Source organism: Chelonia mydas, chromosome 2 (assembly GCF_015237465.2).
Source record: "Chelonia mydas isolate rCheMyd1 chromosome 2, rCheMyd1.pri.v2, whole genome shotgun sequence".
NCBI lineage: Eukaryota > Metazoa > Chordata > Testudines > Cheloniidae > Chelonia > Chelonia mydas.
The window spans coordinates 198,307,622-198,324,533 of record NC_057850.1 but is presented as its reverse complement, the minus strand read 5'-3'; the positions used below and the strand labels follow the sequence as shown (position 1 = coordinate 198,324,533).

At 40.4% G+C, this 16,912-nt stretch overlaps 1 protein-coding gene across 1 annotated transcript in view; it reads right to left on the bottom strand.

The window, feature by feature from the left end:
* The window catches only part of COLQ (collagen like tail subunit of asymmetric acetylcholinesterase), a 67,966-nt gene that overhangs the window by 33,379 nt on the left and 17,675 nt on the right, over positions 1-16,912 (bottom strand). Inside the window, exons 2-3 of the mRNA XM_007053250.4 lie at positions 7,694-7,806; positions 5,605-5,709 (exon numbers count right to left, since the gene is read on the bottom strand). Of these exons, the coding sequence (XP_007053312.1) occupies positions 5,605-5,709; positions 7,694-7,806 (218 nt within the window). The remainder of the gene's footprint in view (positions 1-5,604; positions 5,710-7,693; positions 7,807-16,912) is intronic.

Sequence of the window (16,912 nt, the reverse complement as noted above, 5' to 3'; positions counted from 1 at the left end):
TTCTCCTGTGGGCTGTAATACTTGGGTCTAATTTTGGTTGTTGGCTTTAGTGAGTGGGTGCTGGCTGGTATTGGTGGCCTGTGATATGCACAAAGTCAGACAAGGTGATCTAGTGGTGTCTTCTGGACTTAGACTTTATGACTCATTATCTTAGACAGGACTTCTTAGCCTTTTCAGGGCTGCAGCTCCCTTTTCTTTATGAAGATCTCTTCACCTCCTGCAACTTCCTTCCATCTAGCCAGGACCTTCCTTCCATTTAACAATAAGAGAAGGGAAAGATAGTTGCAAACTGTAGAGATCAAAACCTCCAGGTTGAAAATCCCTGATCATGGAAATTTTGCTGTGATTTTAAGAACTTCTTATTTCAGTGAACTGATACGATTTTTTGTTTGTTTTGTTTTTCCCCCCAAACAAAAAGGGTTTCCAACAGCAAAATTCACCTTTCATTTTTTTGAAAAATAGCTGTGAAACAAATTATATTTACCTCCTCAAAAATGTGACAAAAAGGACAAATATTTGCTGGTTACATTTATAGGGTGAAATTTTTCACACCATTCACGTTGTGAAAATGAAATGCCATGCTCTGAAATATAATTTTCATAACTGCTGTTGTTATAGCATTTTTAAACAAGGAGGTCCAAAAGATCTTAAGTCTCTAAAAAAAATTCTAACTGTTTTAAATTAAATCTCAGACTAAGTTATAGGTCTCACTATCTCTGGTATAAATTTCTCTCATGCTGTCTGATGTCTAACTCAGTCTAAAGCTGTATTTTAGCTCATTGGGATCTGAGGGGACTCTTTTCAATCGGTTGAGCAATGGAGGGGACTCTACACCTCACTGGGGGTGCTGGCCCGACCTCTTCAAGTATCAGGCCATAAAACTGTATCAAACTATTTCATTTCTAATTTCCCTGAAGTGACACTTGAAATCTTTACTGTGGCTTTGGTCAACAGGACATAGGTCATGGGCAATGACGATACAATCCAGAAGTCATTATTCAGGAAGGCTCTGAAGAAGGCACTTCTGAAACTCCATTCCCTCAAACACCACAAGTCAGTTTAGTGTTTTAACTGAAGGAGGTGGAGGGATTTTGCCACTTCAGGTGAAGGCATCTCTACCATTAAACCAGGGGAGACTTTGAGCCTCAACTCAGAAAGATTCTGAAAAACAACTGTTTTGGTTTTAGAATGCACCAGAGGGCAGATATTTTTTAAAAATTGTCCAGGGGAAGATATCCTCTGAGCCTTGATAGTTAGGGACTTGACCCCACCACACAAATTACTTGGTTCAATTCTGAATACTGCCTGTTCGTAGCAATTATACCATCCAAAATACAATGTAAACTAATCATCACACTATATGAATAGGGCCAGATTCTATCCTCAGTTACACTCAACTATAGCTACTTGGAAGTCAGTGGAGTTATTTTAGATTTACAGTGGTGTAACTCAGAGTAGAATTTGGCCTGCTATGTATATATATGAGGTAAAATGAAAACGTAAAATTCATCTCAGATTCTGTAGAGAATATTCAGTGTGACTCACATCAGGGACATTCAAGTTACAAAAAAAAAGGTGTTTGGAGCTATTATCTTAGATTATTTGTTTATTTTAGTACCAATATTTCCATTCCATGTGCCAGGAGCTGAAATGATACTGTCCAGAGGATTTTCTGCTCTAAGCTTTGGAACCATGAATCCTTTATAAAGCACATTCCCACAGTTTATAATTAAAAATTCCCAGATATGCTACTCCATGATTGTAGTACGACCTGACAGCCAATTGTTTTCAAGTTGTCATAAATATAAAGGGAAGGGTAAACACCTTTAAATCCCTCCTGGCCAGAGGAAAAACCCTTTCACCTGTAAAGGGTTAAGAAGCTAAGATAACCTCGCTGGCATCTGACCAAAATGACCAATGAGGAGACAAGATACTTTCAAAGCTGGAGGGAGGGGAAACAAAGGGCTCTCTCTGTCTGTGTGATGCTTTTGCCAGAACCAGAGCAGGAATGCAGGTCAGAACTCCTGTAAAGAGTTAGTAAGCAATCTAGTTAGATATGCGTTACAGTCTGTTTTGTTTAAATGGCTGATAAAATAAGCTGTGCTGAATGGAATGTATATTCCTGTTTTTGTGTCTTTTTGTAACTTAAGGTTTTGCCTAGAGGGATTTTCTATGTTTTGAATCTGATTACCCTGATTTGCCATCCTGATTTTACAGAGGTGATTCTTTTATTTTTTCTTTAATTAAAATTCTTCTTTTAAGAACCTGATTGCTTTATTCCTTGTTCTTAAGATCTAAGGGTTTGGGTCTGTGTTCACCTATGCAAATTGGTGAGGATTTTTATCAAGCCTTCCCTAGGAAAGGGGGTGTAGTGCTTGGGGGGATATTTTGGGCGGGAGACGTTTCCAAGTGGGCACTTCCCCTGTTCTTTGTGTAACACTTTGATGGTGGCAGCTGTTAACCTAAGCTGGTAAGAATAAGCTTAGGGGATCTTTCATGCAGGTCCCCACATCTGTACCCTAGAGTTCAGAGTGGGGAAGGAACCTTGACATGGTGATAGCGGTGGGATCAATTTGAGATTTTTTGGGGGATTAATTTGAAATCATTTTGAGATTTTTTCTTTGAACCAGAAGCACAGATTTTAAAAGGAATTTTTTTCTTTCTTTTTCCTTTGGGCTGCTTGGAAACAGGTTTTAAGCTGAAAGCAATTACAGTTTTTTTTTCTCTGCCTGGGGGCCAGAGCAGAGACAAAAGGGAGCTTGCTTTTGTGAGCTGGAGTTTCTCTACCTAAAGGCAGGGTAGTTAACCTCCTGCAGGGAAATTCACAAGTTCTTCACAGACCTGAAGAGGTGGGTTTTTTTTAGCTAAGAGCAACTAGAGGGGTTTTTCTGTCTATTTATCTGGAGACAAAGGTGTTAGGTTTTTTTTAAAGGATTTTTCTGTAGGCTGACAATCCCTATCAGAGAACATAGGAATCTGGTTACAGCACAACCTATATATATATTTGACAAGCCAAGTTTTTGTTTGTTTGTTTATTTTATTTCTAACTCTTGGGTGTAAAATTAGTTTAAAAACAGAGAGGCAAACATAACAGAGCCCAAGGCAGAAACAGCCAAACAGGCTGCCCACAGGAGAGCTATGGAGGCAAAGGAAAAAGAATGGAAGCATGCTGAGGAGGAAAGGGAGGCTGCCCACAGGAGAGCTATGGAGGCAAGGGGAAAAGAAATGGAGAAAAAAGGAAAACAATCCCCTCTGTAAAATCAGGATGGTAAATCAGGGTAATCAGATTCAAAACATAGAAAATCCCTCTAGGCAAAACCTTAAGTTACAAAAAGACACAAAAACAGGAATATACATTCCATTCAGCACAGCTTATTTTATCAGCCATTTAAACAAAACAGACTCTAATGCATATCTAACTAGATTGCTTATTAACCCTTTACAGGAGTTCTGACCTGCATTCCTGCTCTGGTCCTGGCAAAAGCATCATACAGACAGAGAAAACCCTTTGTTCCCCCCCCCCCCCCCCAGCTCTGAAAGTATCTAGTCTCCTCATTGGTCATTTTGGTCAGATGCCAGCGAGGTTATCTTAGCTTCTTAACCCTTTACAGGTGAAAGGGTTTTTCCTCTGGCCAGGAGGGATTTAGAGGTGTTTACCCTTCCCTTTATATTTATGACACAAGTGCTCTAAGAAAATAAATTTCATAAATTCTTTAGCCACTTTATTAATACTATTTGTGTCAATGGTCTTTGTAGACCATCACATTCAGCATTATTGCTCTTTTAGTTAAAGGAAGAATTGATGTATTCAGTGTTTCAGGAGTTCTATTTTTAGACTCAAATAACTATTGTCATCTTTCCCACATATCGCAGCTTCATAAATCCTTTGGAACATCACTGAGTACGTTGTGGGACTGTATAATAATATGCATAAGACACTGCTCAGTATAGTACAAGAGAACCATGATCATTTGCACGTCACTAATCTACACACACCATATGCAAAATATGTCTGCCTCACCCCACGTTTCAGCAAAGATATAATGACAAGGCGCTATAATGAGATCTCCTAAAATAAGACCTTATTATTTTTACAAAATACACTACAGAATAGTTACTAGTCTACTATGAAGTATTATTGTGTAAATAATTAAAACTAAATTCCATTTGAACAAAGCCTATTAGCGTTGCTTTTTAAAATTGTGTTTGTGCACTTATTAATTTGTAAAATACAGTGATTCCCAAAAGATCTCCTAGTCATAAACATGCATTAGTGAGATTCTACTGTAGCACAGTACATATTTTTGGTATTATTTGTATTGCAGCAGTGTCTAGAGGCCCCAACCTAGATCAAGGCCCCGTTGTGCTAGGCACTGTACATTTCATAGTACAGGACAGTCCCCTGACTCAAAGACCTTACAATTAGAGCTGAGTGGAAACTGGAATTTCTCACCCATGACAAACTCCCACATTTCCAGAACAAAATGCCATTCTGAATTGCAATGAAAAAATGAAAATTTCCCTGGGAGGAACATTTTAAAGTAATTTCATTTCAAAAGGACCAAAACGTTCTGGCATAAAATTCTTGATCCTCTTCTCTACAAGCGAATTTGACAAAGAATGGGAGGGGAAACAGTGGCACAGATAGATAAAGTTTCTTGCCCAAGGTTGCAGAGCAGGTCAGTAGCAGAGTTAGAAATAGAAACCAGGTCTCCCGAGTCCCAGCCCAGTGCCCTAGCCACTGCACCATATTGCCTTTAATGTATAGACTGTACGCATTTAATTTATGACACAAATATTTCACTAAGATAAAACTGCACAGGTTTTAATCAGTGTTGTGGACCTTTCCTCATAATATGGCATTTATTGGTGTCTGTGTAGAATCCACCTTTGCAAAACATACCATTCTGTGAGGGCTCTGAGGCTTTATGGTCTTCTGAGCCGACATGTGCGAACCACTGTCCAACTCTTGGATCCCGCCTTTCATTTTCTGGTCCTCAACAGCCCACCTTGCAGAAATGTTGCACTCAGCATTGAGGGAGAGCTTTGTTCCACTCACCAGTCAATACTGGATCCGCACTGTAGTGCTCTGGCAAGAGTCTTATCCAATCCTCCATGCCTAGAAAGATGGACTCCCTAGTGGAAATTCCTGCAGAAAATTTTCAGCTGGTTCCTACTGTTTCCAGTTGGCAAGTAGGTTTCTAAACAGAGCAATGGATATTCTGCTAGTAGAGTACTCATTTCTAGAGCTCTTGATCCTCCAGCAGAAAACAACAGAGACCAATATTAAAAGAAAACCAGCAGAGACTAGTTGAAGGCTTGAAATGATGGTTCCTGAAATTTCCATGGAGGTTAAATGATTCAAGACTTTAGGCTGGTTTAAAGCAGATGAAAATGAAGTGCAACCTCAAGTCTTTGCCTGGAGGGCATTAGGCAGAGAGAGGAAATAGACAAATACATTATTTATGCCAACTTTTTAAAAAGTCCAACCTTAGTTAAAATATTGTGAAAAATTAAATACCATTTTCAAAACTGCAGCAGCTTTGTAAGGAGCTTAGAACAGATCAGAACATGGAAGGGTATTGTCTAAGATACAGTACTAACCTGGGGGCCAGGAGGCCCTGAAGGGCAATTGAATTCTGGTTCACGTGAAGCTTGTGTTATCTGAAGCTCTTGACATAAATGTTTCATATCAAGGGTAAGCAGCTTCTAAACAAAAAGAAATATATATATATATATATACACACACACATACACACACATCAATACACATCATACAGGGAGGCATGAACAATCAATCAGCAACAGTACAGATCTGTAGGGCATTTAATTCCACCCACTTACAAGGGTCCAGTGCAGGTTTGTGGTTTATCATGCATTTCTCTTAATGGAAACTTAATTATCAGCACTTCAGTAATCATCTTAATTATCATCACCCATCCCACGTTTCATCCTCCCTTCTAACAGCACTGTCATAACAGTGTGCCAGCACCTTAGCATGCCCTCTCAGCTAGTGTGGGACCCAAATCTATTCTTAAACTTGACTCAGCTCCTTACAGACACAATTTATGAGTAACAGCACAGCCCAGAAATAGCCTCTTTGCTCTAATAATACAAACTACATTAACCTGTGCTCTGGACTGAGTAAACTTCACTCTAGTGATATTTAACTGCATGGATATTCATTCATTACAGGCCAGATCCAACTCCTTTGAAAGTCAGGGGAAAATCTCCCATTGACTCCCAATCTCCCACTGCATAAAGCCCTACATGAGCATAGACTGTAATCAGGTTAGAGCATGCACCAGGGCCCAGCACAGTATCTTATTGTTAAGACAGAAAGGGGAAACCTAGAGTCAGTCAGTCAAAAAATCTTAAGCATAGTATAGAGCTGGTTCCCTCAACCACAGTACTTGACCATCAGTAACTGGCTTGCATTAGCAAACCACCTTGCTTATGCCTGCTAGCATAAGAATACTAATACTGAAATGCATAAGAATAATGATATGGAGTAACTGGGATTAACAAAACCTGTCTTCACTCGCAAAAGCGAAGATCCATTCCTCAAGCAAGAGTTTAGAACTAAAGCAACATGCTGCTGCTGAAAAACCCCTCAGCAGAGAATATTGGGGCTCAGTTCGTGAGGATCCTAGAGACACAGAGATTAATTTGTTTTATATACATTTTTAATAAGAAGATAATGATAAGGTACGCTTTCAGGAAAAATGTCTCTATTTGTGATTATACAGTTGGATTTAAACAGTAGCTTTTAAGTATTGTAGCTGACTAAGAGACTAAACAAAAAATAAGGTACTCATTCTAAACACTAGCCAGAACTTCAGAATATTAGAAAGTTCTGGTTTCTTCAGTTAGGTGGGAGTAGTGCTATAAACCTAATCCAAAACCCATTGAAGTTAATGGGCATTTTAGCACTGACTTCAAAGGGTTTAGATCACACCCTCTATACATTCTTGACAATATATCCAAGGTATACTTAATCCTGCTTCAATGTAAGGGGATGGACTAGATGATCTCTTGAAGCCCTACATTTCTATGATTCTAAAATATTAGTATAATATGATAACTTACGTAGTATTGGAAATCATCGGAGTATTTGCCTTGGATCTCAAAGAAAAATAGCTCACAATAGTTGTGGGGCATTAATAAAGAGAAATTAACAAGAGACCAATGAGAAAATTCTCCCTCCCGGGGAGAAAATGTGTGGGAGCCAGTGTAGGCTGGTGACACATGTAAGTGAGCAGACAACACTGCTATGATAAGATAGGCAAAGAGCCAATTCATAGCACTGAGTAACAATCATAGCTATACAGATCTGACTAAAGCAGGGATTCCATACACAGCGCATACACAGAGTGGATGCTGAGGAAAAGCTGATGGAAATGCAGTAGGGAGACTATTTTGTCGGCTGACCTATTTGTCCAAAGCAAACAAAGATGGAGGTGTTGAGTCAATATCAGATTACTTAAAGCTGGGTGCCGGCCCACAAACAATTGGAGACTGAGTTAGCATCCATTCAAAACGAAAACAACAAAGTGTTTCCTGTTGCTGCACTGTATGGCGAGATGGGATTGCTGGAATACAACAACCAGAAAGTGCTAAGAAAGGATACACGCGTGTATTTAAAAAAACAAAAATAGGAGAGGCAAGAGAAATGCTCCCAGGCAATACTTACAGAATCCCAGCCCTGTTTGAAATACGGTGGTGGAAATAACGGCGGCGGAGGAGGGGCAAGGAGACAGCATGCTCTGTTATTAATTCGTTTCTTCTGTTCCAAGCAAGGGAGGTCTGTTCAAAAGAAACACTCAGCCATTACTAACGGGCAAATGCTGCTAGATTCAAATGGCTTGAAAAATGTAGGTGCATTAATCTCTCTTATGACCTCTGTAGCCCATATTGTAAAGTAATGTTTGAGTAGTTGTATAGTGAGCCTCTGTCACTGCGTAAATCACCAGACAGAAGAGCAATATTAATTAGTGTGAAGGGCAGATCTTCAACAGAAGGTGCTAAGCCCTTCGCAGAAGGAAAGGTCCATTGATATTGTGGGTCGTCGTAACTGGAATTTCCCTACGTACCATTTACCGGAGGACAAAAGACTTTTGTTGTTCTGCTCTCCTCCCCGTGAAGATGAGTCATTCAAGTGGACTCCTCCCATCAGCTGAGTTTTCAGCTCAGAGCACATGGCAGGAAGGGGGTAAAAACCCCACACAAAAGGAACTAGGTATCTCTATGCCTCTTGGTCTCTGAGGGAGGCATAAGCAAGAGATCCCCAGCTGCTTAGCCTGGGTTAGCCCTACAGGACATATAGAGTTAGCTGATTATAGAAACTTTTCAAACTTAAGATTGTAACTCATTTGTGTATTTATATTTAGCAGCTTTAAACTTGTACATAACTCTCTTTTTCCTTTTTAATAGATCTTCACATAGCTTATTGTAGGATTGGCTACAAGTGTGGTCTTTGGTATGAGATCTAAGGTGCAACTGACCTGGGATAAGTAACTGGTCCTTTGGGATTGGGAGTAACCTGGATATTGCTGTGATACTTGGTGTAAGGGACATCAATCACAAAAGTAGGCTCACCTGGGTGGTGAGATAGACCAGAGAACCTAAGGGGAGTTTTTCCTTTAACATTTCCAAGTAACATTCTAAAGTGGTTATGAAGTGAAAGGGGCGGGAAAAAAAACCTTATCAATTTGCCACCTAAGATGAATAATTTTCACTCAGCTGAGGTGCAACCAATCATAACCTATTACTTGCTTCAGAGTAACAGCCGTGTTAGTCTGTATTACTTGCATATATCATTTCATCATTTCATTGGTGGCTATTACTCCTGTTCTCAGTATTGCTCAATTCTGAGGAAACAAAACCTAGTGACTTGCCATGTTGCTGTTTTCAGAATACTATACTAGACAATACTAAATGCTGGGGCACTGTATAGCTGGAGTTTCTATCTTTTGGATGAGACTTAGAACTGAGAACTTGACCTCTCATAGTCCTTTAAAATACCAAAGCACTATTGGCAAGAGTCCAGGGCACTGTGGCTGCTAGGTGATGGCAGAGGCTGCATTGGTGCAGAAAGTAACATGCACCTGAAGGCCTTCAGTGTAGTGTTGATGCAGTAGTTCATCTCACAGTCTCTCTGAGTGCTTTCAAATATATATGCTGAAGAGAAAGGATGACAACGCTGAGCCCAACAGGACTCCATCTGGAGGAGGAGCATCATGACGTTCTGCAAGGAATGATTAGAGCCCGCAGATGGCTGTTCAACCCATTCCTGCTATGTGCTGTGTGTACGTCAGAGGTATCGTCGCTTTCAGAGGAAACATGCAGAATAAGTATGGAGGCCTGGTTTCTGCAAGGTCAGGAACTGTTTTCCCATCTGAGCCAGGCTACTGTTGCTATCACCTTTGTGCTCACTTTGCTCAGGAAGGAGCATCTGGTAATGGGGGCAGCAGTGAGTACTTTGCAAGGTCATTGACGTCAAGTGTAAGGTTTTGTCAGAACTGGCAGGAGTATTGCATTGCCTTGGATGGCTGATGGAATGCCTTCTTTGAAGGAGTCAGTGATGATTTCAGATATTCTTTACTTGCTTTCCCCAGCCATAAAGCAGGACAGCCAGCCATGCCCGGGTGCTCCCAGGGTTAGATTGTTTGAAGTCCAGAATCCCCAAAGCACTGAGCTCTACAAGCTTGATTCCTCAGGCCCCATTCCACCCCCATCCCCACGGCCAGGGAGGGCAGCTTAATGCCACTTACATCAGCCCTACACTCCTCCTTTGCTTGGGGAATTCTCCTCTGACCCACTGTAGCCTCTTTATCAGCCCCACAGGCCAATGTTGAGTGGCATATAGGAGCTGGAGTAGGGGCCAGAATCTATCCCTAGACTTCTATGGCTGCCAAATTAACTCTGATTTTTAGTGTTTAAATTAATCGTGGCTGAAAGTGTCTCCCCGGATTCTTCAGTAACGGTGAGCACCATGTGCAGATGTGGTCACATTAGATTCTATTCCATACCTTTTGCATTTTAGTGTTAGTTCAAGCACTGCATTTGCCATAGACAAGGAGACAGATTATGTAAATAAATCCTAATAAAATTGAACAGCAATATACTAACCCAGGACAGAAGTAATAAACCAGGTTTGAAAGAATAACAACATACAAAGAAATTACTAAAAGAACTAACATCTAAAAAAAATACCAAATTAAAATTAGTTGGACTTAGTAAACATAGCCGTGTCTAAAAGCATTATCTTGGTTCTCATACACTCAGTCTCTCTCTTAGAGAACTGAACAACCTTCAGCCGCCCATTAGAGGGACAACCACACCTTTTGTCAAAGCACCTAGGGCCAAATCCCCAAAGGTGCTTAGGCAGCTAACTCCCATTGATTTCAGTGTGGGTTAGGCACACAATGCCTTTGAGAAGCTCGGCCCTAACCCTTAAATCCACTCACCACTCACTCAGGGCTTTCTACATGGAAAGTTTAGTGCATAGCAAACTATGTTGTGAATGTAAAATGCACTAGCTACTCCGTACTAATACCCTGTGTGGATATCCTTACTGCGCACCCAGTGCCCTCGGGTGGTTTAGCTTAATGCACTCCCTTAATGCACAAAGGCACTCTTAGGGTGCAGTAAATGCATTAACATGGGGAGTTTTAGTGGAGTAGCTAGTTCAAAGTACCTAGTGCACACTAGCTACTGCAAGCTTTTTCCCCAGGTAGCCAAGCCCTGAGACTTTGCTTTCATTCCAAGGAAAAGTACCACCCAGGTTACTTCAAATGACATTTCTTCTCTTCCAGGAAAACTTCTTGAATCTGCATCTTACCAGTTCCCTTTGCCACTGGCATTCAGACAGGAAACATTTTTTGCCACTCGCCCACTAAACTTCTCAAAGTTTACAGTCCAGTCAGGGAAGCTATATGCATTCCCTCAGTGGCTTCCAGATCACATGTGCTCAGATTAACCTAAGTCAGCCTTGGAACTGAAAATCAAGTTGTGTTATTTCTGATTCATACATCATTACTAGTCATAAAGATTCTGCAATCAGAAGTTAGCTGACACTTTAATTGCTGGCTGATGGGTGGGGCACAATAGAATAATCTTGCTAACTCTTCCATAATTGTATTAATTCTTCAGGAGTAAGGGTAGGAGCTGAAGAGAAATAGTCAAATGAAAAAGGGGCCAATTCAATTACATCACACGAAGGCACACAACTAAATATTGACAAATTTTATAAGTGCTTATACACAAATACAAGAAATCTAAATACTAAGATGGGTGAACTTGAGTGTCTGGTATTTAATTCTGATATAATAGGCACCACATAAACATGGTGGAATAATGATAATCAATGGGGCTGGTAATATCATGGCACAAAATATATAGGAATTACAGAGTAGGTCACACTAGTGGCAGAGTGACACTATATCTAAAAGAAAGCATAGAGTCAAATATAGTAAAAAAAATCTTAAATGACTCAAACAGTCCCATAGAATCTCCATGGATAGAGATTTCATGCTTGAATAGGAAGAGTATAGCAATAGGAATATATTACTACTGATAACCTGATCAGGATGGTGACAGTGACTGTGAAATGCTCACAGAAATTAGAGATGTTATGAAAACAGAAAACCCAGTTACAATGGTGGATTTCTACTATTCCCATATGGACTGGAAATATGTCACCTCAGGCTGCGATTCAGAGATAAAATTTCTAGACACCATTAATGACAACTTCTTGGAGCAGCTAGTCGTGGAACACAGAAGGGGAGAGGCAATTCTTGATTTAGACCTAAGCAGCGCCCAGGATCTGCTCCAAGAAATGAACACTGTTGAACCGCTCAGTAATAGCTATCATAATGTAATTAAATTTAACATCCTTGTAGAGGGGAAAGTACCAAAGAAACCCACCACAGTAGCATTTGACTTCAAAAAAGGGGACCGCACAAAAATGAGGAGGCTAATTAAATGGAAATTAAAAGGAACAGTCCCAAGAGTGAAATGCCTAGAAGCTCCATGGAAACTTTATAAAAAACATCATAAGAGAGACTCAAACTATATATATATATATGTATTCTTAAAAAAAAAAAAAAAAGGTCAAAAATGCCACCATGGCTAAAAAACAGAGTAAAAGAGGCAACAAAAAGAAATCATTTAAAACTTAGAGAGACAAGGTGGATGAGGTAATATCTTGTATTGGGCCAATGTCTGTTATCTCACCCAGCTTATGTCTCTAATATCCTGGGACTGACACAGCTACAACTACACTGCATATCATTTAGAAATTGGAAGTCAAATCTCACTAAGGAAAATAGAAAGGTACATAAATTCTGGCGAGTCAAGTATAATTAGGTAGGCCAAAAAAGAATTTGAAGAGCAACCAGCAAAAGACCCAAAAATCAACAGCAATTTTCTTTTAATTACATCAGAAGCGGAAAGCCTGTCAAACAATCAGAATGGCCACTGGACGATCGAGGTGCTAAAGGAGCACTCAAGAAAGACAAGGCCATTGCAGAGGAGCAAAAGGAATTCTTTGCATCGGTCTTCACTACAAAGAGAGAGTCCCATACCTGAGCCATTCTTTTTAGGTGACAAATCTGAGGAACTGTCCCAGATTGAGGTGTCAATAGAGGAGTTGTTGGAACAAATTGAGAAGCAGTAAAAAGTCACCAGGGTCAGATGCTATTCACCCAAGTGTTCTAAAGGAACTCAAATATGAACTTGCAGAACTACTAACTGTGGTATGTAACCTATCACTTCAATCAGCTTCTGCACCAGATGTCTGAAGAATAGCTAATGTAATGCCAATTTTTTAAAGAGGCTCCGGAGTTGATCCTAACTTCAAACAATAGTAAAGAATATATGAATATTTTGGGGAAGAGTCAACACAGCTTTTATAAAGGGAAATCATGACTCACCAATCTATTAAAATTCTTTCAGAGTGTCAACAAACATGTGGACAAGGGAGATCCAGTGGATACTGTATACTTGGACTTTCAGAAAGCCTTTGAAAGGTCCCTCATCAAAAGCTCTTAAGCAAAGTAGGCAGTCATGAGATAAGAGGGAAGGTCTTCTCATGGATCAGTCACGGGTTAAAAGACAGGAAACAAAGGATAGGACTAAATGGTCCATTTTCACATTGGAGAGCGGTAACTAGGAGGGTACCTCAAGGATCTGTACTGGGACCAGTGCCATTCAATGTATTCGTAAATGATCTGGAAAAGGGGGGAAACAGTGAGGCAGAAAAGTTTGCAGACAACACAAAATTACTGAAGAGAGTTAAGTCCAAAGCTGACTGTGAAGAGTTACAAAGGGATCTCACAAAACTGGGTGACTGGGCAACAAAATAGCAGATGAAAGTCAATGTTGATAATGCAGCGTAATGCACATTGGAAAATGTAATCCCAACGATACATACAAAATGACAGGATCTAAATTAGCTGTTGCCATTCAGGAAAGAGATCTTGGAGTCATCGTGGATCGTTCTCTGAAAACATCTGTTCAATGTGCAGCATCAGTCAAAAAAAGCTAACAGAATACTAGGAACCATTAGGAAAGGAATAGATAATAAGACGGAAAATATCATAATGCCACTATATAAACCCAGTGTACGCCCCACAACTTGAATACTACATACAGTTCTGATCGCCGCATCTCAAAAAAAGATATATTACAATTGAAAAAAGTACAGAGAAGGGCAACATAAATGATTAAGGTCATGGAACAGTTTCCATATGAGGCGAAATTCAAAAGACAGTGACTGTTCAGCTTAGAAAAGAGACAACTACAGGGGGACAAGACAGAGATCTGTAATATCATGACTGGTGAGGAGAAAGTGAATAAGGAACTGTTCTTTACTCCTTCACATAACACATCCAATGAAATGAATAGGCAGCAGATTTAAAACTAACATAAAGAAGTATTTATTCACACAATGCACAGTCAACCTGTGGAACTCATTACCAGGGGGTGTTGTGAGGGCCAAAAGTACAAGCGGGCTCAAAAAAGAATTGGGTAAGTCCATGGCGGATAGGTCCATTAATGGTTATTAGCCAAGATGGTCAGGGATGCAACACAATGCTCTGGGTGTCCCTAAACTTCTGACTGCCAGAAACTGGATGTAGATAACACGGAATGGATCACTTGATAAATTGTCCTGTTTCATTCATTCTCATGAAGCATCTGGCACCATCCAATATTAGAAGAGAGGGATTAATATAAAATTTCCAAATTAAATTCCTATGAAAACAAATCTGACAGAAGTGTTGTAGATTAATTGCACCCCTAGCTGACGCAAATAGCTGAGGCGTTACATTCTAGTACGTATTCACTGGATTGGGGACTGTGTCTGTCTCTTTATTCACCTAATATACCATTTAATGCAATTCCATACTCTTCACAAGGACTGGAATTTCATCATAACATCACAATACACAAAAATTACATTTAAGAGTGTGTCTTAAACCAATCAAAATCAGGACATTTTGATTCCAGATTGAAACTTGTTACATTATTCAGCTAAAAGCTGTTCCTAAAATAGCATATAACTCACCTGGCACAGAAGAGTTTGGAAAGCCTGTAATACTTACTGGGATAATATTCATAATTTGATTATTTAAATCTAAAGGGCTTAATTCTTCATTCGGATTGAGCTATGCAATGCACCTCACACATATTTTGAGGCTGCCTGGGGGCCTGACATAAGCTATAGCAGTCTGACACAAGCTATGGCTGCTTTAATTTATGTCCAACTGCCCATGTCTCTTAATGGTTGTTTCAGCAGCCATGAAGAGCCAGAATACAACTGGGTTGCAGCCATGCCACTTTCCTTTGGCTACACCCTTGGCATGCCCCCACATTGAGGGCTGTGACGGGTTGGGGGGGCGCAGCCTAGAGTCGGTGTATAGTAGAATTCCCTGGTGGGTATACCTACTGCCTTTACATCGCTTTTTCACCACCAGAGTAGTGTTGTCTTTGAGCAATGGCGAATGAGATCCTATGTCTAAATTACCACGGATATCTTTGTTTTTGTCATTTAAATCTAGGCTTTTACTTACTGTGCCATTTTCAAAGCATTGTGCAGGATTTTCGCCACATGACTCCTATTCAGAATCAGTTTGCTAATTCTTAAGGACCATTATTTAATAAAACATGCATGAATTTCCTTCATCTTTATTTATTTAACCTTAGCTTTACAGGCAAATTAGAAAAGGTCTCCCCATAAAAAGTGTTGATGCAAATAATTGAGAATGATAGGCAGGAAAGTATTCTCGTACAGTTCTATAGCACTTCTACTAGCAACTCCATTTAAATTGTAACCTCCGGGTTCCATAGAGAGTCATCGACTTAAGGACTTGTCTGCACTGGGTTTTCCTGCATCTGTATAGCTACACCAATGTAGCTGCACTGGTGCAAACCCCTAGACTATGTACATGCTGCATTGGTATAAAAAGTAATTTGCCTCAGTGGGTCTTATTCCGATTTATAATGCTGTAGCATGTCTATACTGGGAATTTCCACTGGTGTAAAAAACACTTAAAGAGGCAATGTGCTTTAGTGGATTGTGCTCTGGTCTTGGAACCAGGGCACCTGAGTTCTATTCCTGACTTAGCCCCTACCCTGCAGAGAGATCTTGTGCAAGTCACTCCCCTACCCTGGCCTGGTGTCTGCATGCCATATTTGGGGTCAGGAAGGAAATTTTTCCCTGCCTCAGACTGGCAGAGACCTTGGGGGGTTTTCGCCTTCCTCTGCAGCGTGGGGCACTTGCAGGTTTAAACTAGTGTAAATGGTGGATTCTCTGCAACTTGAAGTCTTTAAACAATGATTTGAGGACTTCAGTAACTCAGCCAGAGGTTTGGGGTCTGTTACAGGAGTGGGGTGGGTGGGTGAGGTTCTGTAGCCTGCAATGTGCAGTCTGACTAGATGATCATGATGGTCCCTTCTGACCTATGAGTCTGTCTTGCCTATTTAGACTGTAAGCTCTTTGGTGCAGGAACTGCCCCCCCGACTCTAGCTACATCTATACTTGGGGCAGCAGGTGTGATTCCCAGCTTACGAAGGCCTACTCACACTAGCTCCCACAGCGTCAGCATGCTAACACTAGTAGTGTAGCATGGGCAGCAGAGATCAGTCATGTTGAGTACATACTCATGGGGTTCAGGCGGGTTCATGGCTAGCCCACGTCACCTGGTATGGAAAAGCAGTTGAACATACAAGCACAGCCAAAACCCCGCAGTTTTCAAAAACCAGCACCTCTGTGAAATAGCTTGAGCTGGAAGTGCATTCTGGGTACTGCCATGCAAATAATATTGAGCATTCTACTTTGCAGCAGGTGTGGAAATGTGAGAAAAATATCCTACATATTGAGGAGTGTAGAATAAAAAGAACGTTAAACTGCCTCCACACAGCCCAATCTCCTCAAATTGGGTTTCTTTTTTAGATTCTTTCCAAGACTATTTGTTACACTAAAATATTGTAAATCTCAGCATTTGAGACAAGCTATTTGTACTCGGCATGCCATGTGTACTGAATAATAAATAAAACCACAGTGTTGCTACATCCAGCTCTGTGCATGCCACAAGTACTAAACTTGACACAAATGTATCAACAAAAGCCTTTATTTCCCATGAAGCAGAAGCACCCCAGTTGCTTACAGCCAGTCAATCTGACCCCATGCAACCAACAATGGCTGCAGTGGCTTGATTATCAGATTCGAGGTTGAATTTAAGTTGCTGGCAGTTGGAAATATTGCTTTTTTACTTTCAAATGGAGCAATTTTGAACAGGAGTTTATTGGGGGGGGAACATATCAGCAAAGCAATTCAGCACATGCTGAAGTTTAAGCTTGTGTGTATAGTTCCATTGACTTTGTGTTTCTCCCTCCTCCACACTGACCC